Genomic DNA, 23,862 nt, shown 5'->3' with positions numbered 1-23,862 from the left:
GCCTCATTGACAGGAAACATCATCTGGAGTTCTGTTTCTTCAACAGCCTTGTCTGGATGTTCATTGGAGCATGTGTGTGTGTATTTTGTTGTTTGTGTGTGTGTGTGTGTGTGTGTGTGTGTGTGTGTGTGTGTGTGTGTACACTGATTGTACAACACATTAGGTAAACCTTCTCTTGCCATTACAGACTGACCAGGTGGATCCAGGTGAAAGCTATTGATGTCACCTGTTAAATTCACTTCAATCAGTGTAAATGAAGACAGGTTAAAGAAGGGTTTTTAAGCCTTGAGAAATTGAGACATGGATTGTGTTTGTGTCAGCCTCTGAATGGACAAGAAAAGTGCCTTTGAATGGGGTATGGTAGTAGGTGCCAGGCACATCGGTTTGTGTCAAGAACTGCAAAGCTGCTGGGTTTCTCACGGTTAATAGTTTCCTGTGTGTATCAAGAATGGTCCACCACCCAAAGGACATCCAGCCAACTAAAGGAAGCATTGGAGTCAACATGAGCCAGCATCCCTGTGGAAAGCTTTCAACACCTTGTAGAGTCCATGCCCCCAATGAATTTAAGTTTAAGTGTGTAGTGTTTGTGTGTGTGTAGTGTGTGTTCAGTGCAGCATGTTAGTGTTGGCAGAATGATGGGTTTAATTGAGCGAGCGGGAACATCAAACTCCTCTCTGCCCTCAGGCAGATGTCTGCATTCACTCGGACCAGATGACAGCTAGACATAGCCGCGGAGACACTGTGTGTGTGTGCCTGTGCGTCCGTGCGTCCGCGCGCGTGCGTGTGTGTGTGTGTGTCCGTGTGTGTTCAGGCAGGTGGATGAACGTGTGTGCGCACAAGAGGGTGTGCAGGTGTGTTTGTGTGTCCGTGTCTGTATGTGTTTGTGTGTGTGTGTCCGTGTGTGTGCATCACTAAGACTACAGTTCCACAGAGCTACACCAGAGAGACCCGTGTGAGACTCAGAGAGGGTCTGTCTGTTAAAAAGCTTAAGTCAACGGCCCAACTGAAATATACAATAACATCTAAATGACTACATCCAATTAGTAGCATCGTCAGTATCAGAAACCAGCCCCCTACTGCTAGCAGATATTGATCATCAATCCAGTTCACAGCACAGTCCTCTGCAGGCACGTCTAGGGCAATTACTAATAAACACATAGCAACATTTATTTATTCAGGTTGTCTGAAAACCTATTGAGCCGTCTCTTTTCTGTTTCTCTCTCTAAGGTCATATCGTTTTGACCAATTTGACTTCAGATTCTGGGCATGGTTGCATAAAACATCTTAAGTGAATTTCCCCTCATCTTTTCTCTTAAAGTTTCCTTTAACGCATCCTTAACTTTAAGTCAGTTGCACGTTGACTCTGTACCTGTACCCCCTCCCTGTATATGGCCTCCACGTTGACTCTGTACCTATACCCCCTCCCTGTATATAGCCTCCACGTTGACTCTGTACCAGTACCCCCTCCCTGTATATAGCCTCCACGTTGACTCTGTACCGGTACCCCCTCCCTGTATATAGCCTCCACGTTGACTCTGTACCAGAACCCCCTCCCTGTATATAGCCTCCACGTTGACTCTGTACCTGTACCCCCTCCCTGTATATAGCCTCCACATTGACTCTGTACCTGTACCCCCTCCCTGTATATAGCCTCCGCATTGACTCTGTACCAGTACCCCCTGTATATAGCCTCGACGTTGACTCTGTACCGGTACCCCCTGTATATAGCCTCCACGTTGACTCTGTACCGGTACCCCCTGTATATAGCCTCCACGTTGACTCTGTACCGGTACCCCCTGTATATAGCCTCCACATTGACTCTGTACCTGTACCCCCTGTATATAGCCTCCACATCGACTCTGTACCGCTACCCCCTGTATATAGCCTCCACATTGACTCTGTACCGGTACCCCCTGTATATAGCCTCCACCTTGACTCTGTACCGGTACCCCCTGTATATAGCCTCCACATTGACTCTGTACCGGTACCCCCTGTATATAGCCTCCACATTGACTCTGTACCGGTACCCCCTGTATATAGCCTCCACATTGACTCTGTACCGGTACCCCCTCCCTGTATATAGCCTCCACATTGACTCTGTACCTGTACCCCCTGTATATAGCCTCCACATTGACTCTGTACCGGTAGCCCCTCCCTGTATATAGCCTCCACATTGACTCTGTACCGGTACCCCCTCCCTGTATATAGCCTCCACATTGACTCTGTACCTGTACCCCCTGTATATAGCCTCCACATTGACTCTGTACCGGTACCCCCTGTATATAGCCTCCACATTGACTCTGTACCTGTACCCCCTGTATATAGCCTCCACATTGACTCTGTACCGGTACCCCCTCCCTGTATATAGCCTCCACGTTGACTCTGTACCTGTACCCCCTCCCTGTATATAGCCTCCACATTGACCCTGTACCTGTACCCCCTGTATATAGCCTCCACATTGACTCTGTACCTGTCCCCCCTGTATATAGCCTCCACATTGACTCTGTACCGGTACCCCCTGTATATAGCCTCCACATTGACTCTGTACCGGTACCCCCTGTATATAGCCTCCACATTGACTCTGTACCGGTCCCCCTGTATATAGCCTCCACATTGACTCTGTACCAGTACCCCCTCCCTGTATATAGCCTCTACATTGACTCTGTACCTGTACCCCCTCCCTGTATATAGCCTCCACATTGACTCTGTACCTGTACACCCTGTATATAGCCTCCACATTGACTCTGTACCGGTACCCCCTCCCTGTATATAGCCTCCATATTGACTCTGTACCAGTACCCCCTCCCTGTATATAGCCTCTACATTGACTCTGTAACTGTACCCCCTCCCTGTATATAGCCTCCACATTGACCCTGTACCAGTCAAATCAAATCAAATTTATTTATATAGCCCTTCGTACATCAGCTGATATCTCAAAGTGCTGTACAGAAACCCAGCCTAAAACCCCAAACAGCAAGCAATGCAGGTGTAGAAGCACGGTGGCTAGGAAAAACTCTCTAGAAAGGCCAAAACCTAGGAAGAAACCTAGAGAGGAATCAGGCTATGTGGGGTGGCCAGTCCTCTTCTGGCTGTGCCGGGTGGAGATTATAACAGAACATGGCCAAGATGTTCAAATGTTCATAAATGACCAGCATGGTCGAATAATAGTAAGGCAGAACAGTTGAAACTGGAGCAGCAGCATGGCCAGGTGGACTGGGGACAGCAAGGAGTCATCATGTCAGGTAGTCCTGGGGCATGGTCCTAGGGCTCAGGTCAGTACCCCTGTATATAGCCTCCACGTTGACTCTGTACCGGTACCCCCTGTATATAGCCTCCACATTGACTCTGTACCTGTACCCCCTGTATATAGCCTCCACATCGACTCTGTACCGCTACCCCCTGTATATAGCCTCCACATTGACTCTGTACCGGTACCCCCTGTACATAGCCTCCACCTTGACTCTGTACCGGTACCCCCTGTATATAGCCTCCACATTGACTCTGTACCGGTACCCCCTGTATATAGCCTCCACATTGACTCTGTACCGGTACCCCCTGTATATAGCCTCCACATTGACTCTGTACCGGTACCCCCTCCCTGTATATAGCCTCCACATTGACTCTGTACCTGTACCCCCTGTATATAGCCTCCACATTGACTCTGTACCGGTACCCCCTCCCTGTATATAGCCTCCACATTGACTCTGTACCGGTACCCCCTCCCTGTATATAGCCTCCACATTGACTCTGTACCTGTACCCCCTGTATATAGCCTCCACATTGACTCTGTACCGGTACCCCCTGTATATAGCCTCCACATTGACTCTGTACCTGTACCCCCTGTATATAGCCTCCACATTGACTCTGTACCGGTACCCCTGTATATAGCCTCCACATTGACTCTGTACCTGGACCCCCTGTATATAGCCTCCACATTGACTCTGTACCGGTACCCCCTGTATATAGCCTCCACATTGACTCTGTACCGGTACCCCCTGTATATAGCCTCCACATTGACTCTGTACCGGTACCCCCTGTATATAGCCTCCACATTGACTCTGTACCTGTACCCCCTGTATATAGCCTCCACATTGACTCTGTACCGGTACCCCCTGTATATAGCCTCCACATTGACTCTGTACCTGTACCCCCTGTATATAGCCTCCACATTGACTCTGTACCGGTACCCCCTGTATATAGCCTCCACATTGACTCTGTACCGGTACCCCCTGTATATAGCCTCCACATTGACTCTGTACCTGTACCCCCTGTATATAGCCTCCACATTGACTCTGTACCGGCACCCCTGTATATAGCCTCCACATTGACTCTGTACCGGTACCCCCCTGTATATAGCCTCCACATTGACTCTGTACCGGTACCCTGTATATAGCCTCCACATTGACTCTGTACCTGTACCCCTGTATATAGCCTCCACATTGACTCTGTACCGGCACCCCTGTATATAGCCTCCACATTGACTCTGTACCGGTACCTCCTGTATATAGCCTCCACATTGACTCTGTACCTGTACCTCCTGTATATAGCCTCCACATTGACTCTGTACCGGTACCTCCTGTATATAGCCTCCACATTGACTCTGTACCTGTACCCCCTGTATATAGCCTCCACATAGACTCTGTACCGGTACCCCCTGTATATAGCCTCCACATTGACTCTGTACCGGTACCCCCTGTATATAGCCTCCACATTGACTCTGTACCGGTACCCCCTGTATATAGCCTCCACATTGACTCTGTACCGGTACCCCCTGTATATAGCCTCCACATTGACTCTGTCCCGGTACCCCCTCCCTGTATATAGCCTCCACATTGACTCTGTACCGGTACCCCCTCCCTGTATATAGCCTCCACATTGACTCTGTACCTGTACCCCCTGTATATAGCCTCCACATTGACTCTGTACCGGTACCCCCTCCCTGTATATAGCCTCCACATTGACTCTGTACCTGTACCCCTCCCTGTATATAGCCTCCACATTGACTCTGTACCTGTACCCCCTGTATATAGCCTCCACATTGACTCTGTACCTGTACCCCTGTATATAGCCTCCACATTGACTCTGTACCTGTACCCCCTGTATATAGCCTCCACATTGACTCTGTACCGGTACCCCTGTATATAGCCTCCACATTGACTCTGTACCTGGACCCCCTGTATATAGCCTCCACATTGACTCTGTACCTGTACCCCCTGTATATAGCCTCCACATTGACTCTGTACCGGTGCCCCCCCCTGTATATAGCCTCCACATTGACTCTGTACCGGTACCCCCTGTATATAGCCTCCACATTGACTCTGTACCTGTACCCCTGTATATAGCCTCCACATTGACTCTGTACCGGTACCCCCTGTATATAGCCTCCACATTGACTCTGTACCTGTACCCCTGTATATAGCCTCCACATTGACTCTGTACCGGTACCCCCTGTATATAGCCTCCACATTGACTCTATACCGGTACCCCCTGTATATAGCCTCCACATTGACTCTGTACCTGTACCCCCTGTATATAGCCTCCACATTGACTCTGTACCGGCACCCCCTGTATATAGCCTCCACATTGACTCTGTACCGGTACCCCCTGTATATAGCCTCCACATTGACTCTGTACCGGTACCCCTGTATATAGCCTCCACATTGACTCTGTACCTGTACCCCCTGTATATAGCCTCCACATTGACTCTGTACCGGCACCCCTGTATATAGCCTCCACATTGACTCTGTACCGGTACCTCCTGTATATAGCCTCCACATTGACTCTGTACCTGTACCTCCTGTATATAGCCTCCACATTGACTCTGTACCGGTACCTCTTGTATATAGCCTCCACATTGACTCTGTACCTGTACCCCCTGTATATAGCCTCCACATAGACTCTGTACCGGTACCCCCTGTATATAGCCTCCACATTGACTCTGTACCGGTACCCCCTGTATATAGCCTCCACATTGACTCTGTACCAGTACCCCCTGTATATAGCCTCCACATTGACTCTGTACCGGTACCCCCTGTATATAGCCTCCACATTGACTCTGTACCGGTACCCCCTCCCTGTATATAGCCTCCACATTGACTCTGTACCTGTACCCCCTGTATATAGCCTCCACATTGACTCTGTACCGGTACCCCCTCCCTGTATATAGCCTCCACATTGACTCTGTACCGGTACCCCCTCCCTGTATATAGCCTCCACATTGACTCTGTACCTGTACCCCCTGTATATAGCCTCCACATTGACTCTGTACCGGAACCCCTGTATATAGCCTCCACATTGACTCTGTACCTGTACCCCCTGTATATAGCCTCCACATTGACTCTGTACCGGTACCCCCTGTATATAGCCTCCACATTGACTCTGTACCTGTACCCCCCTGTATATAGCCTCCACATTGACTCTGTACCGGTACCCCCCTGTATATAGCCTCCACATTGACTCTGTACCTGTACCCCCTGTATATAGCCTCCACATTGACTCTGTACCGGTGCCCCCCCCTGTATATAGCCTCCACATTGACTCTGTACCGGTACCCCCCTGTATATAGCCTCCACATTGACTCTGTACCTGTACCCCCTGTATATAGCCTCCACATTGACTCTGTACCGGCCCCCTGTATATAGCCTCCACATTGACTCTGTACCGGTACCCCCTGTATATAGCCTCCACATTGACTCTGTACCGGTACCCCCTGTATATAGCCTCCACATTGACTCTGTACCTGTACCCCCTGTATATAGCCTCCACATTGACTCTGTACCGGCACCCCTGTATATAGCCTCCACATTGACTCTGTACCGGTACCTCCTGTATATAGCCTCCACATTGACTCTGTACCTGTACCCCTGTATATAGCCTCCACATTGACTCTGTACCGGTACCTCCTGTATATAGCCTCCACATTGACTCTGTACCTGTACCCCCTGTATATAGCCTCCACATTGACTCTGTACCGGTACCCCCTGTATATAGCCTCCACATTGACTCTGTACCGGTACCCCCTGTATATAGCCTCCACATTGACTCTGTACCGGTACCCCCTGTATATAGCCTCCACATTGACTCTGTACCGGTACCCCCCCTGTATATAGCCTCCACATTGACTCTGTACCGGTACCCCCCCTGTATATAGCCTCCACATTGACTCTGTACCGGTACCCCCTGTATATAGCCTCCACATTGACTCTGTACCGGTACCCCCTGTATATAGCCTCCACATTGACTCTGTACCTGTACCCCCTGTATATAGCCTCCACATTGACTCTGTACCTGTACCCCCTGTATATAGCCTCCACATTGACTCTGTACCGGTAACCCCTGTATATAGCCTCCACATTGACTCTGTACCTGTACCCCCTGTATATAGCCTCCACATTGACTCTGTACCGGTACCCCCTGTATATAGCCTCCACATTGACTCTGTACCGGCTGTATATAGCCTCCACATTGACTCTGTACCGGTACCCCCCTGTATATAGCCTCCACATTGACTCTGTACCTGTACCCCCTGTATATAGCCTCCACATTGACTCTGTACCGGTACCCCCTCCCTGTATATAGCCTCCAAATTGACTCTGTACCGGTACCCCCTCCCTGTATATAGCCTCCACATTGACTCTGTACCTGTACCCCCTGTATATAGCCTCCACATTGACTCTGTACCGGAACCCCCTGTATATAGCCTCCACATTGACTCTGTACCTGTACCCCCTGTATATAGCCTCCACATTGACTCTGTACCGGTACCCCCTGTATATAGCCTCCACATTGACTCTGTACCGGTACCCCCTGTATATAGCCTCCACCTTGACTCTGTACCGCTACCCCCTGTATATAGCCTCCACATTGACTCTGTACCGGTACCCCCTGTATATAGCCTCCACATTGACTCTGTACCTGTACCCCCTGTATATAGCCTCCACATTGACTCTGTACCGGTACCCCCTGTATATAGCCTCCACATTGACTCTGTACCTGTACCCCCTGTATATAGCCTCCACATTGACTCTGTACCGGTACCCCCTCCCTGTATATAGCCTCCACATTGACTCTGTACCGGTACCCCCTGTATATAGCCTCCACATTGACTCTGTACCTGTACCCCTGTATATAGCCTCCACATTGACTCTGTACCGGAACCCCCTGTATATAGCCTCCACATTGACTCTGTACCTGTACCCCTGTATATAGCCTCCACATTGACTCTGTACCGGTACCCCTGTATATAGCCTCCACATTGACTCTGTACCTGTACCCCTGTATATAGCCTCCACATTGACTTTGTACCAGTACCCCCTGTATATAGCCTCCACATTGACTCTGTACCGGTACCCCCTGTATATAGCCTCCACATTGACTCTGTACCTGTACCCCCTGTATATAGCCTCCACATTGACTCTGTACCGGCACCCCCTGTATATAGCCTCCACATTGACTCTGTACCGGTACCCACTGTATATAGCCTCCACATTGACTCTGTACCGGTACCCCCTGTATATAGCCTCCACATTGACTCTGTACCTGTACCCCCTGTATATAGCCTCCACATTGACTCTGTACCGGCACCCCCTGTATATAGCCTCCACATTGACTCTGTACCGGTACCCCCTCCCTGTATATAGCCTCCACATTGACTCTGTACCTGTACCCCCTGTATATAGCCTCCACATTGACTCTGTACCGGTACCTCCTGTATATAGCCTCCACATTGACTCTGTACCTGTACCCCCTGTATATAGCCTCCACATCATTGACTCTGTACCTGTACCCCCTGTATATAGCCTCCACATTGACTCTGTACCGGAACCCCTGTATATAGCCTCCACATAGACTCTGTACCGGTACCCCCCCTGTATATAGCCTCCACATTGACTCTGTACCGGTACCCCCTGTATATAGCCTCCACATTGACTCTGTACCGGTACCCCCTGTATATAGCCTCCACATTGACTCTGTACCGGTACCCCTCCCTGTATATAGCCTCCACATTGACTCTGTACCTGTACCCCCTGTATATAGCCTCCACATTGACTCTGTACCGGTACCCCTCCCTGTATATAGCCTCCACATTGACTCTGTACCGGTACCCCTCCCTGTATATAGCCTCCACATTGACTCTGTACCTGTACCCCCTGTATATAGCCTCCACATTGACTCTGTACCGGTACCCCCTGTATATAGCCTCCACATTGACTCTGTACCTGTACCCCTGTATATAGCCTCCACATTGACTCTGTACCGGTACCCCCTGTATATAGCCTCCACATTGACTCTGTACCTGTACCCCCTGTATATAGCCTCCACATTGACTCTGTACCGGTACCCCCCCTGTATATAGCCTCCACATTGACTCTGTACCGGTACCCCTGTATATAGCCTCCACATTGACTCTGTACCTGTACCCCTGTATATAGCCTCCACATTGACTCTGTACCGGCCCCCCCCTGTATATAGCCTCCACATTGACTCTGTACCTGTACCCCCTGTATATAGCCTCCACATTGACTCTGTACCGGTACCCCTGTATATAGCCTCCACATTGACTCTGTACCGGTACCCCCTGTATATAGCCTCCACATTGACTCTGTACCTGTACCCCCTGTATATAGCCTCCACATTGACTCTGTACCTGTACCCCCTGTATATAGCCTCCACATTGACTCTGTACCTGTACCCCCCCTGTATATAGCCTCCACATTGACTCTGTACCGGTACCCCTCCCTGTATATAGCCTCCACATTGACTCTGTACCTGTACCCCCTGTATATAGCCTCCACATTGACTCTGTACCGGAACCCCCTGTATATAGCCTCCACATTGACTCTGTACCTGTACCCCTGTATATAGCCTCCACATTGACTCTGTACCTGTACCCCTGTATATAGCCTCCACATTGACTCTGTACCTGTACCCCCTGTATATAGCCTCCACATTGACTTTGTACCAGTACCCCTGTATATAGCCTCCACATTGACTCTGTACCGGTACCCCCTGTATATAGCCTCCACATTGACTCTGTACCTGTACCCCCTGTATATAGCCTCCACATTGACTCTGTACCGGCACCCCTGTATATAGCCTCCACATTGACTCTGTACCGGTACCTCCTGTATATAGCCTCCACATTGACTCTGTACCTGTACCTCCTGTATATAGCCTCCACATTGACTCTGTACCGGTACCTCCTGTATATAGCCTCCACATTGACTCTGTACCTGTACCCCCTGTATATAGCCTCCACATTGACTCTGTACCGGTACCCCCTGTATATAGCCTCCACATTGACTCTGTACCGGTACCCCCTGTATATAGCCTCCACATTGACTCTGTACCGGTACCCCCTCCCTGTATATAGCCTCCACATTGACTCTGTACCTGTACCCCCTGTATATAGCCTCCACATTGACTCTGTACCGGTACCCCTGTATATAGCCTCCACATTGACTCTGTACCTGTACCCCCTGTATATAGCCTCCACATTGACTCTGTACCGGCACCCCTGTATATAGCCTCCACATTGACTCTGTACCGGTACCTCCTGTATATAGCCTCCACATTGACTCTGTACCTGTACCTCCTGTATATAGCCTCCACATTGACTCTGTACCGGTACCTCCTGTATATAGCCTCCACATTGACTCTGTACCTGTACCCCCTGTATATAGCCTCCACATTGACTTTGTACCAGTACCCCCTGTATATAGCCTCCACATTGACTCTGTACCGGTACCCCCTGTATATAGCCTCCACATTGACTCTGTACCTGTACCCCCTGTATATAGCCTCCACATTGACTCTGTACCGGCACCCCCTGTATATAGCCTCCACATTGACTCTGTACCGGTACCCACTGTATATAGCCTCCACATTGACTCTGTACCGGTACCCCTGTATATAGCCTCCACATTGACTCTGTACCTGGACCCCCTGTATATAGCCTCCACATTGACTCTGTACCGGTACCCCCTGTATATAGCCTCCACATTGACTCTGTACCGGTACCCCCTGTATATAGCCTCCACATTGACTCTGTACCGGTACCCCCTGTATATAGCCTCCACATTGACTCTGTACCTGTACCCCTGTATATAGCCTCCACATTGACTCTGTACCGGTACCCCCCCCTGTATATAGCCTCCACATTGACTCTGTACCTGTACCCCCTGTATATAGCCTCCACATTGACTCTGTACCGGTACCCCCTGTATATAGCCTCCACATTGACTCTATACCGGTACCCCCTGTATATAGCCTCCACATTGACTCTGTACCTGTACCCCTGTATATAGCCTCCACATTGACTCTGTACCGGCACCCCCTGTATATAGCCTCCACATTGACTCTGTACCTGTACCCCCTGTATATAGCCTCCACATTGACTCTGTACCGGTACCCCCTGTATATAGCCTCCACATTGACTCTGTACCTGTACCCCCTGTATATAGCCTCCACATTGACTCTGTACCGGCACCCCTGTATATAGCCTCCACATTGACTCTGTACCGGTACCTCCTGTATATAGCCTCCACATTGACTCTGTACCTGTACCTCCTGTATATAGCCTCCACATTGACTCTGTACCGGTACCTCCTGTATATAGCCTCCACATTGACTCTGTACCTGTACCCCCTGTATATAGCCTCCACATTGACTTTGTACCAGTACCCCTGTATATAGCCTCCACATTGACTCTGTACCGGTACCCCCTGTATATAGCCTCCACATTGACTCTGTACCTGTACCCCCTGTATATAGCCTCCACATTGACTCTGTACCGGCACCCCCTGTATATAGCCTCCACATTGACTCTGTACCGGTACCCACTGTATATAGCCTCCACATTGACTCTGTACCGGTACCCCTGTATATAGCCTCCACATTGACTCTGTACCTGGACCCCCTGTATATAGCCTCCACATTGACTCTGTACCTGTACCCCCTGTATATAGCCTCCACATTGACTCTGTACCGGTACCCCCTGTATATAGCCTCCACATTGACTCTGTACCGGTACCCCCTGTATATAGCCTCCACATTGACTCTGTACCTGTACCCCCTGTATATAGCCTCCACATTGACTCTGTACCGGTACCCCCTGTATATAGCCTCCACATTGACTCTGTACCTGTACCCCTGTATATAGCCTCCACATTGTACCGGTACCCCCTGTATATAGCCTCCACATTGACTCTGTACCGGTACCCCCTGTATATAGCCTCCACATTGACTCTGTACCTGTACCCCCTGTATATAGCCTCCACATTGACTCTGTACCGGCACCCCCTGTATATAGCCTCCACATTGACTCTGTACCGGTACCCCCTGTATATAGCCTCCACATTGACTCTGTACCGGTACCCCTGTATATAGCCTCCACATTGACTCTGTACCTGTACCCCCTGTATATAGCCTCCACATTGACTCTGTACCGGCACCCCTGTATATAGCCTCCACATTGACTCTGTACCGGTACCTCCTGTATATAGCCTCCACATTGACTCTGTACCTGTACCCCTGTATATAGCCTCCACATTGACTCTGTACCGGTACCCCTGTATATAGCCTCCACATTGACTCTGTACCTGTACCCCCTGTATATAGCCTCCACATTGACTCTGTACCGGTACCCCCTGTATATAGCCTCCACATTGACTCTGTACCTGTACCCCCTGTATATAGCCTCCACATTGACTCTGTACCGGTACCCCCTGTATATAGCCTCCACATTGACTCTGTACCGGTACCCCCTGTATATAGCCTCCACATTGACTCTGTACCTGTACCCCCCTGTATATAGCCTCCACATTGACTCTGTACCAGCTGTATATAGCCTCCACATTGACTCTGTACCGGTACCCCCCTGTATATAGCCTCCACATTGACTCTGTACCGGTACCCCTGTATATAGCCTCCACATTGACTCTGTACCAGTACCCCCTGTATATAGCCTCCACATTGACTCTGTACCGGAACCCCTGTATATAGCCTCCACATTGACTCTGTACCTGTACCCCTGTATATAGCCTCCACATTGACTCTGTACCGGTACCCCCCTGTATATAGCCTCCACATTGACTCTGTACCGGTACCCCCTGTATATAGCCTCCACATTGACTCTGTACCTGTACCCCCTGTATATAGCCTCCACATTGACTCTGTACCAGTACCCCCTGTATATAGCCTCCACATTGTCTCTGTACCGGTACCCCCTGTATATAGCCTCCACATTGACTCTGTACCTGTACCCCCCTGTATATAGCCTCCACATTGACTCTGTACCTGTACCCCCTGTATATAGCCTCCACATTGACTCTGTACCGGTACCCCCTGTATATAGCCTCCACATTGACTCTGTACCGGTACCTCCCTGTATATAGCCTCCACATTGACTCTGTACCTGTACCCCCTGTATATAGCCTCCACATTGACTCTGTACCGGAACCCCCTGTATATAGCCTCCACATTGACTCTGTACCTGTACCCCCTGTATATAGCCTCCACATTGACTCTGTACCGGTACCCCCTGTATATAGCCTCCACATTGACTCTGTACCTGTACCCCCCTGTATATAGCCTCCACATTGACTCTGTACCGGTACCCCCTGTATATAGCCTCCACATTGACTCTGTACCTGTACCCCCTGTATATAGCCTCCACATTGACTCTGTACCGGTACCCCCTGTATATAGCCTCCACATTGACTCTGTACCGGTACCCCCCTGTATATAGCCTCCACATTGACTCTGTACCTGTACCCCCTGTATATAGCCTCCACATTGACTCTGTACCGGAACCCCCTGTATATAGCCTCCACATTGACTCTGTACCTGTACCCCCTGTATATAGCCTCCACATTGACTCTGTACCGGCCCCCTGTATATAGCCTCCACATTGACTCTGTACCTGTACCCCCTGTATATAGCCTCCACCTTGACTCTGTACCGCTACCCCTGTATATAGCCTCCACATTGACTCTGTACCGGTACCCCCTGTATATAGCCTCCACATTGACTCTGTACCTGTACCCCCTGTATATAGCCTCCACATTGACTCTGTACCGGCACCCCCTGTATATAGCCTCCACATTGACTCTGTACCTGTACCCCTGTATATAGCCTCCACATTGACTCTGTACCGGTACCCCCTGTATATAGCCTCCACATTGACTCTGTACCTGTACCCCCTGTATATAGCCTCCACATTGACTCTGTACCGGCACCCCTGTATATAGCCTCCACATTGACTCTGTACCGGTACCCCTGTATATAGCCTCCACATTGACTCTGTACCTGTACCTCCTGTATATAGCCTCCACATTGACTCTGTACCGGTACCTCCTGTATATAGCCTCCACATTGACTCTGTACCTGTACCCCCTGTATATAGCCTCCACATCGACTCTGTACCGTACCCCCCCTGTATATAGCCTCCACATTGACTCTGTACCGGTACCCCCTGTATATAGCCTCCACATAGACTCTGTACTGGTACCCCCTGTATATAGCCTCCACATTGACTCTGTACCGGTACCCCCTGTATATAGCCTCCACATTGACTCTGTACCGGTACCCCCTGTATATAGCCTCCACATTGACTCTGTACCGGTACCCCCCCTGTATATAGCCTCCACATTGACTCTGTACCTGTACCCCCTGTATATAGCCTCCACATTGACTCTGTACCGGTACCCCCTCCCTGTATATAGCCTCCACATTGACTCTGTACCGGTACCCCCTCCTGTATATAGCCTCCACATTGACTCTGTACCTGTACCCCCTGTATATAGCCTCCACATTGACTCTGTACCGGTACCCCCTGTATATAGCCTCCACATTGACTCTGTACCGGTACCCCCCCTGTATATAGCCTCCACATTGACTCTGTACCGGTACCCCCCCTGTATATAGCCTCCACATTGACTCTGTACCGTACCCCTCCCTGTATATAGCCTCCACATTGACTCTGTACCGTACCCCCTGTATATAGCCTCCACATTGACTCTGTACCTGTACCCCCTGTATATAGCCTCCACATTGACTCTGTACCGGCACCCCCTGTATATAGCCTCCACATTGACTCTGTACCGGTACCCCTGTATATAGCCTCCACATTGACTCTGTACCGGTACCCCCCTGTATATAGCCTCCACATTGACTCTGTACCGGTACCCCTGTATATAGCCTCCACATTGACTCTGTACCGGTACCCCTCCCTGTATATAGCCTCCACATTGACTCTGTACCTGTACCCCCTGTATATAGCCTCCACATTGACTCTGTACCGGTACCCCTCCCTGTATATAGCCTCCACATTGACTCTGTACCGGTACCCCCTCCTGTATATAGCCTCCACATTGACTCTGTACCTGTACCCCCTGTATATAGCCTCCACATTGACTCTGTACCGGAACCCCCTGTATATAGCCTCCACATTGACTCTGTACCTGTACCCCCTGTATATAGCCTCCACATTGACTCTGTACCGGTACCCTGTATATAGCCTCCACATTGACTCTGTACCTGTACCCCCTGTATATAGCCTCCACATTGACTCTGTACCAGTACCCCTGTATATAGCCTCCACATTGACTCTGTACCTACCCCTGTATATAGCCTCCACATTGACTCTGTACCTGTACCCCCTGTATATAGCCTCCACATTGACTCTGTACCGGCACCCCCTGTATATAGCCTCCACATTGACTCTGTACCGGTACCCCCTGTATATAGCCTCCACATTGACTCTGTACCGGGTACCCCCTGTATATAGCCTCCACATTGACTCTGTACCTGTACCCTGTATATAGCCTCCACATTGACTCTGTAGCACCCCCTGTATATAGCCTCCACATTGACTCTGTACCGGTACCCCCTCCTGTATATAGCCTCCACATTGACTCTGTACCTGTACCTCCTGTATATAGCCTCCACATTGACTCTGTACCGGTACCCCCTGTATATAGCCTCCACATTGACTCTGTACCGGTACCCCTCCCTGTATATAGCCTCCACATTGACTCTGTACCTGTACCCCTGTATATAGCCTCCACATTGACTCTGTACCTGTACCCCCTGTATATAGCCTCCACATTGACTCTGTACCTGAACCCCTGTATATAGCCTCCACATTGACTCTGTACCTGTACCCCCTGTATATAGCCTCCACATTGACTCTGTACCGGTACCCCCTGTATATAGCCTCCACATTGACTCTGTACCTGTACCCCCTGTATATAGCCTCCACATTGACTTTGTACCAGTACCCCCTGTATATAGCCTCCACATTGACTCTGTACCGGTACCCCCTGTATATAGCCTCCACATTGACTCTGTACCTGTACCCCCTGTATATAGCCTCCACATTGACTCTGTACCTGTACCCCCTGTATATAGCCTCCACATTGACTCTGTACCGGTACCCCTGTATATAGCCTCCACATTGACTCTGTACCGGTACCCCCTGTATATAGCCTCCACATTGACTCTGTACCTGTACCTCCTGTATATAGCCTCCACATTGACTCTGTACCGGTACCTCCTGTATATAGCCTCCACATTGACTCTGTACCTGTACCCCTGTATATAGCCTCCACATTGACTCTGTACCGCTACCCCTGTATATAGCCTCCACATTGACTCTGTACCGGTACCCCCCCCTGTATATAGCCTCCACATTGACTCTGTACCTGGTACCCCCTGTATATAGCCTCCACATTGACTCTGTACCGGTACCCCCCTGTATATAGCCTCCACATTGACTCTGTACCGGTACCCCCCCCTGTATATAGCCTCCACATTGACTCTGTACCGGTACCCCCCTGTATATAGCCTCCACATTGACTCTGTACCTGTACCCCCTGTATATAGCCTCCACATTGACTCTGTACCTGTACCCCCCCCTGTATATAGCCTCCACATTGACTCTGTACCGGTACCCCCTGTATATAGCCTCCACATTGACTCTGTACCTGTACCCCCTGTATATAGCCTCCACATTGACTCTGTACCGGTACCCCCTGTATATAGCCTCCACATTGACTCTGTACCGGTACCCCCTGTATATAGCCTCCACATTGACTCTGTACCTGTACCCCCTGTATATAGCCTCCACATTGACTCTGTACCGGTACCCCCTGTATATAGCCTCCACATTGACTCTGTACCGGTACCCCTGTATATAGCCTCCACATTGACTCTGTACCGGTACCCCCTGTATATAGCCTCCACATTGACTCTGTACCGGCACCCCCTGTATATAGCCTCCACATTGACTCTGTACCGGTACCCCCTGTATATAGCCTCCACATTGACTCTGTACCTGTACCTCCTGTATATAGCCTCCACATTGACTCTGTACCGGTACCCCCTGTATATAGCCTCCACATTGACTCTGTACCGGTACCCCTGTATATAGCCTCCACATTGACTCTGTACCTGTACCCCCTGTATATAGCCTCCACATTGACTCTGTACCGGCACCCCCTGTATATAGCCTCCACATTGACTCTGTACCTGTACCCCCTGTATATAGCCTCCACATTGACTCTGTACCGGTACCCCCCCTGTATATAGCCTCCACATTGACTCTGTACCTGTACCCCCCTGTATATAGCCTCCACATTGACTCTGTACCTGTACCCCCTGTATATAGCCTCCACATTGACTCTGTACCGGTACCCCCTGTATATAGCCTCCACATTGACTCTGTACCTGTACCCCTGTATATAGCCTCCACATTGACTCTGTACCGGACCCCCTGTATATAGCCTCCACATTGACTCTGTACCTGTACCCCCTGTATATAGCCTCCACATTGACTCTGTACCGGTACCCCCTGTATATAGCCTCCACATTGACTCTGTACCTGTACCCCCTGTATATAGCCTCCACATTGACTCTGTACCAGTACCCCTGTATATAGCCTCCACATTGACTCTGTACCGGTACCCCTGTATATAGCCTCCACATTGACTCTGTACCTGTACCCCTGTATATAGCCTCCACATTGACTCTGTACCTGTACCCCCTGTATATAGCCTCCACATTGACTCTGTACCGGTACCCCTGTATATAGCCTCCACATTGACTCTGTACCGGTACCCCTGTATATAGCCTCCACATTGACTCTGTACCTGTACCCCCTGTATATAGCCTCCACATTGACTCTGTACCGGTACCTCCCTGTATATAGCCTCCACATTGACTCTGTACCGGTACCCCCTCCTGTATATAGCCTCCACATTGACTCTGTACCTGTACCCCCTCCTGTATATAGCCTCCACATTGACTCTGTACCTGTACCCCCTGTATATAGCCTCCACATTGACTCTGTACCGGACCCCCCCTGTATATAGCCTCCACATTGACTCTGTACCTGTACCCCCTGTATATAGCCTCCACATTGACTCTGTACCTGTACCCCCTGTATATAGCCTCCACATTGACTCTGTACCTGTACCCCCTGTATATAGCCTCCACATTGACTTTGTACCAGTACCCCCTGTATATAGCCTCCACATTGACTCTGTACCGGTACCCCCTGTATATAGCCTCCACATTGACTCTGTACCTGTACCCCCTGTATATAGCCTCCACATTGACTCTGTACCGGCACCCCCTGTATATAGCCTCCACATTGACTCTGTACCGGTACCCACTGTATATAGCCTCCACATTGACTCTGTACCGGTACCCCCTGTATATAGCCTCCACATTGACTCTGTACCTGTACCCCCTGTATATAGCCTCCACATTGACTCTGTACCGGCACCCCCTGTATATAGCCTCCACATTGACTCTGTACCGGTACCTCCTGTATATAGCCTCCACATTGACTCTGTACCTGTACCTCCTGTATATAGCCTCCACATTGACTCTGTACCGGTACCTCCTGTATATAGCCTCCACATTGACTCTGTACCTGTACCCCCTGTATATAGCCTCCACATTGACTCTGTACCGGTACCCCCTGTATATAGCCTCCACATTGACTCTGTACCGGTACCCCCTCCCTGTATATAGCCTCCACATTGACTCTGTACCTGTACCCCCTGTATATAGCCTCCACATTGACTCTGTACCGGTACCCCCTCCCTGTATATAGCCTCCACATTGACTCTGTACCGGTACCCCCTCCCTGTATATAGCCTCCACATTGACTCTGTACCTGTACCCCCTGTATATAGCCTCCACATTGACTCTGTACCGGTACCCCCTGTATATAGCCTCCACATTGACTCTGTACCTGTACCCCTTGTATATAGCCTCCACATTGACTCTGTACCGGGACACCCTGTATATAGCCTCCACATTGACTCTGTACCTGTACCCCCTGTATATAGCCTCCACATTGACTCTGTACCGGTACCCCCTGTATATAGCCTCCACATTGACTCTGTACCGGTACCCCCTGTATATAGCCTCCACATTGACTCTGTACCTGTACCCCCTGTATATAGCCTCCACATTGACTCTGTACCGGCACCCCCTGTATATAGCCTCCACATTGACTCTGTACCGGTACCCCCTGTATATAGCCTCCACATTGACTCTGTACCGGTACCCCCTGTATATAGCCTCCACATTGACTCTGTACCGGCACCCCCTGTATATAGCCTCCACATTGACTCTGTACCGGTACCTCCTGTATATAGCCTCCACATTGACTCTGTACCTGTACCTCCTGTATATAGCCTCCACATTGACTCTGTACCGGTACCTCCTGTATATAGCCTCCACATTGACTCTGTACCGGTACCCCCTGTATATAGCCTCCACATTGACTCTGTACCTGTACCCCCTGTATATAGCCTCCACATCGACTCTGTACCGGCACCCCCTGTATATAGCCTCCACATTGACTCTGTACCGGTACCCCCTGTATATAGCCTCCACATTGACTCTGTACCTGTACCCCCTGTATATAGCCTCCACATCGACTCTGTACCGGTACCCCCTGTATATAGCCTCCACATTGACTCTGTACCGGTACCTCCTGTATTTAGCCTCCACATTGACTCTGTACCTGTACCCCCTGTATATAGCCTCCACATTGACTCTGTACCGGTACCTCCTGTATTTAGCCTCGCTATTGTTATTTTACTGCTGGTCTTTAATCATTTGTTACTTTTATTTGTTTATTTTTTTAGGTATTTTCTTAACACTGCATTTTTGGTTAAGGGCTTGTAAGTTAGTATTTCACTGTAAGGTCGACACCTGTTGTATTTGGTGCATGTGACAAATACCATTTGATTTGATTTGACAACACATTTTAAGGTGAATTTCCCCCTTAATTTAAGTGAAAAACTTAAGTGTGCCCATGAGGTCCCTTAACCCTTATGTGTCTCATTCAGTATGGATATCAATGTCAACAGCATTTGTGGAGGTGAGCATTGCTTTCATCTGCCCCAGTTTCAAGAGGAAAACATCCACCATCTAGTTAGCTACTTAGCTAAACAATGGAAGGTGCACCATCCACGGCTGAAAAGCTAGCTGGGGAGCTAGCTACCTACTCTGTAAGTTAGCCTGACGTGCTAGGATGTCATATAAACATGTTTTATTATCTTCTGAATCAATGTGATTATCCTGTCTCGAATGTAGAAGCTTTATCTCCCAAAATAAATGTGAATAAGGTCATCCCCATGGTAACCAGAGACTCTTTCTTCTGTACATGCTTGCAAACTACCATAAAATGATGCCCTTAACTAAGGAAATGTTTGAGGACATGGGTTGACTTGAATCTTGAGTGACCTGGCTGCTCTGTCACCTACTTGATTTCATTCTCAGAACATTGCATTATGAAACTCCATTGTTGATGTCATATCCTATGATGATCACAGGCAGGTTTTGTTTACCTGACGTGATAACACATTCCATCCAGGAAGCTCATAGGTGACTCCATGGGAACGTTAGGGGACAGAATACAGATCTAATTTGTTCAGCAGGGCCCGACTCAGGATGGGTTAGCCAACGTGCCACTCCGGAGCTTGTCTGTGTATGTTGTTGTGTGTGTGTGTGTGTGTGTGTGTGTGTGTGTGTGTGTGTGTGTGTGTGTGTGTGCGTGCGTGCCTGCGTGCATGCGCGTGTGTAAGAGTGAGTGGGGGTATCCCTCCTTTCTACCAGCAGAGTAGTGTGTGTGTGGGTGTACCTGTTGCAGGGCTCTCTGTATATCTATGCCTTGGCCCCATGGAGCCGGCGGGTTGGCGAGGCATTCGCCTGCGTTGCCACGGCGAGAGATGTCTATCCTTTGTTTCCGAAGGTTCTGGAATGCTGTAGACATCACCTTCACCCCATCATATGTCAACGCTCCGGTGTACTACAGACAGAGAGAGAGAGAGAGACAGAGACAGAGACAGAGACAGAGAGACAGAGAGAGAGAGAGAGACAGAGACAGAGACAGAGAGAGAGACAGAGAGAGAGACAGAGAGACAGAGAGAGAGACAGAGACAGAGAGAGAGACAGAGACAGAGACAGAGAGAGAGAGAGAGAGAGAGAGACAGAGAGAGAGACAGAGACAGAGACAGAGACAGAGAGAGAGAGAGAGAGACAGAGACAGAGACAGAGACAGAGAGAGAGACAGAGAGAGAGACAGAGAGAGAGAGAGACAGAGACAGAGACAGTGACAGAGAGAGAGAGACAGAGAGAGAGAGAGAGACAGAGAGAGAGAGAGAGAGACAGAGAGAGAGAGAGAGAGAGAGACAGAGACAGAGAGAGACAGAGACAGAGACAGAGAGAGAGAGAGAGAGAGAGAGAGAGACAGAGACAGAGAGAGACAGAGACAGAGAGAGAGAGAGAGAGAGAGAGAGAGAGAGAGAGAGAGAGAGAGAGAGAGAGAGAGAGAGAGAGAGAGAGAGAGAGAGAGAGAGAGAGAGAGAGAGAGAGAGAGAGAGAGAGAGAGAGAGAGAGAGAGAGAGAGAGAGAGAGAGACAGAGACAGAGAGAGAGAGAGAGAGACAGAGACAGAGACAGAGAGAGAGAGAGAGAGAGAGAGAGAGAGAGAGAGAGAGAGAGACAGAGAGAGAGAGAGAGAGAGAGAGAGAGAGAGAGAGAGAGAGAGAGAGAGAGACAGAGAAAGCAAGAGACAGAGACAGAGAGAGAGAGGGGTTGGAGCGGTGAGAGAGAGAGAGAGAGAGAGAGAGACAGAGAGAGGGAGAGAGAGAGAGAGACGTCCTCATTACACTTAAAACAACACATATTGAAAGGGTTTGGTCATAATAAAACTAATTCAAGAGGAAGGTGATGGAAGCAAGTAAGGCAGAGACCATTATAGAGAGATCAGAGCAGAGATCATTATAGAGAGATCAGAGCAGAGACCATTATAGAGAGATCAGAGCAGAGATCATTATAGAGAGATCAGAGCAGAGATCATTATAGTGAGATCAAAGCAGACTCCATTATAGAGAGATCAGAGCAGAGATCATTATAGAGTGGTCAGAGTAGAGATCATTATAGAGAGATCAGAGCAGAGATTGGTATAGAGAGGTCAGAGGAGAGATTTATAGAGAGATCAGAGCAGAGATTGGTATAGAGAGGTCAGAGTAGAGATTTATAGAGAGATCAGAGTAGAGATCATTATAGAGAGATCAGAGCAGAGATTGGTATAGAGAGATCAGAGTAGAGATCATTATAGAGAGATCATTATAGAGAGATCAGAGCAGAGATTTATAGAGAGATCAGAGCAGAGATCATTATAGAGAGATCAGAGCAGAGATTTATAGAGAGATCAGAGCAGAGATGGCCCAAAGTGTAACTTTAAGTGTGTGCGTTTAGGTGTGTACATGCGCACGTGCTTCCGATGCTCCCAGACCATGGAGCAACGTAAGATAGGCAACGGCACAAGGTCTGGGGACAATGTTGGATTTTCTTGGACATTTCAAAGGGGGGGGAAAAATCTACCAGGGAGGGTCCTCTTCAGACATACTCTCAACAAATCACGAGTTTGGGAAGCAGGGCTTAAAACGCTGCCGGAAATAGACACAGAAGCGGCATGACATGGCAGTCACGTGACCAGAGAATCGCTTCCAATTTCCAACTCGCACGCCGGAACTTGCTCAGACGTGTTCAGCTGGAGCATTGGAACCCGTCTGTTTAAAGAGACTAGTGTGTGTATGTATGTGGAGTGTAGGACCTTCAGGCGTCTCTTGGGGAATTTGGCGTCTTTGTTTTCAAACTCCATCCACTGCTGAATGGTACGACTGACGTTCTGCTCTGTGTAGTTGACCAGCTGGAAGCCTGTGATGTTGGCCCCTCCTTTCCTCAGGTCCGTTAGATCAATGTCCAGAAAACCCTTATAGGAAGAAGATGAAGAGAGGACAAACAGACAGAGAGAGGATGGAGAGACGGGTGGACACAGACAGACAGACAGACAGACAGACAGACAGACAGACAGACAGACAGACAGACAGACAGACAGACAGACAGACAGAGACAGAAAAAAACAAGTTAAACATTTTGAGGAATCAATTTCTTTCTCTAGTTTCATTTTTAGAGTCATGTTTTTAGGATGAAATGAATAAATATGAAGTCTACTTTTTCAACAGGAGATTTGGGTAAATAGGTCTCCTACAGCTCACAGTGATTGATTTAAAACCAAGCATCGTGTAGAAATATAGAGGGATACAGAGCTGGCAGCCAGCATGCTTTTGTTAATAGAATACTAACTACTTATACCACTTCAGTGGTAAAATAAATGACCTTGGGTGTAACAGTAATACTGCAGGGATCAAAAATCGTATGTTTAAAGAGAAATCACTCCAATATTAAATGTGAGAGATAAATATTCAGAAAGATAAATTCACAATCAGATTTATGGTGCGTAAGTTATTTGCTACAGCGAGAGTGTGAGAAA

General features: G+C 49.1%; 1 protein-coding gene across 1 annotated transcript in view; it reads right to left on the bottom strand.

The window, feature by feature from the left end:
* Window positions 1–23,862, bottom strand: part of LOC115122397 (glutamate receptor 1-like) — a 141,087-nt gene that overhangs the window by 84,197 nt on the left and 33,028 nt on the right. The window contains exons 4-5 of the mRNA XM_065019862.1: window positions 23,143–23,301; window positions 21,164–21,331 (exon numbers count right to left, since the gene is read on the bottom strand). Coding sequence (XP_064875934.1) covers window positions 21,164–21,331; window positions 23,143–23,301 — 327 coding nt within the window. The remainder of the gene's footprint in view (window positions 1–21,163; window positions 21,332–23,142; window positions 23,302–23,862) is intronic.

The sequence above is a fragment of the Oncorhynchus nerka genome, linkage group LG6 (genome assembly GCF_034236695.1).
Source record: "Oncorhynchus nerka isolate Pitt River linkage group LG6, Oner_Uvic_2.0, whole genome shotgun sequence".
NCBI classification, from domain to species: Eukaryota; Metazoa; Chordata; class Actinopteri; order Salmoniformes; family Salmonidae; genus Oncorhynchus; species Oncorhynchus nerka.
The sequence above is the reverse complement of the archived record's forward strand: the minus strand, read 5'-3'. Positions and strand labels throughout refer to the sequence as shown.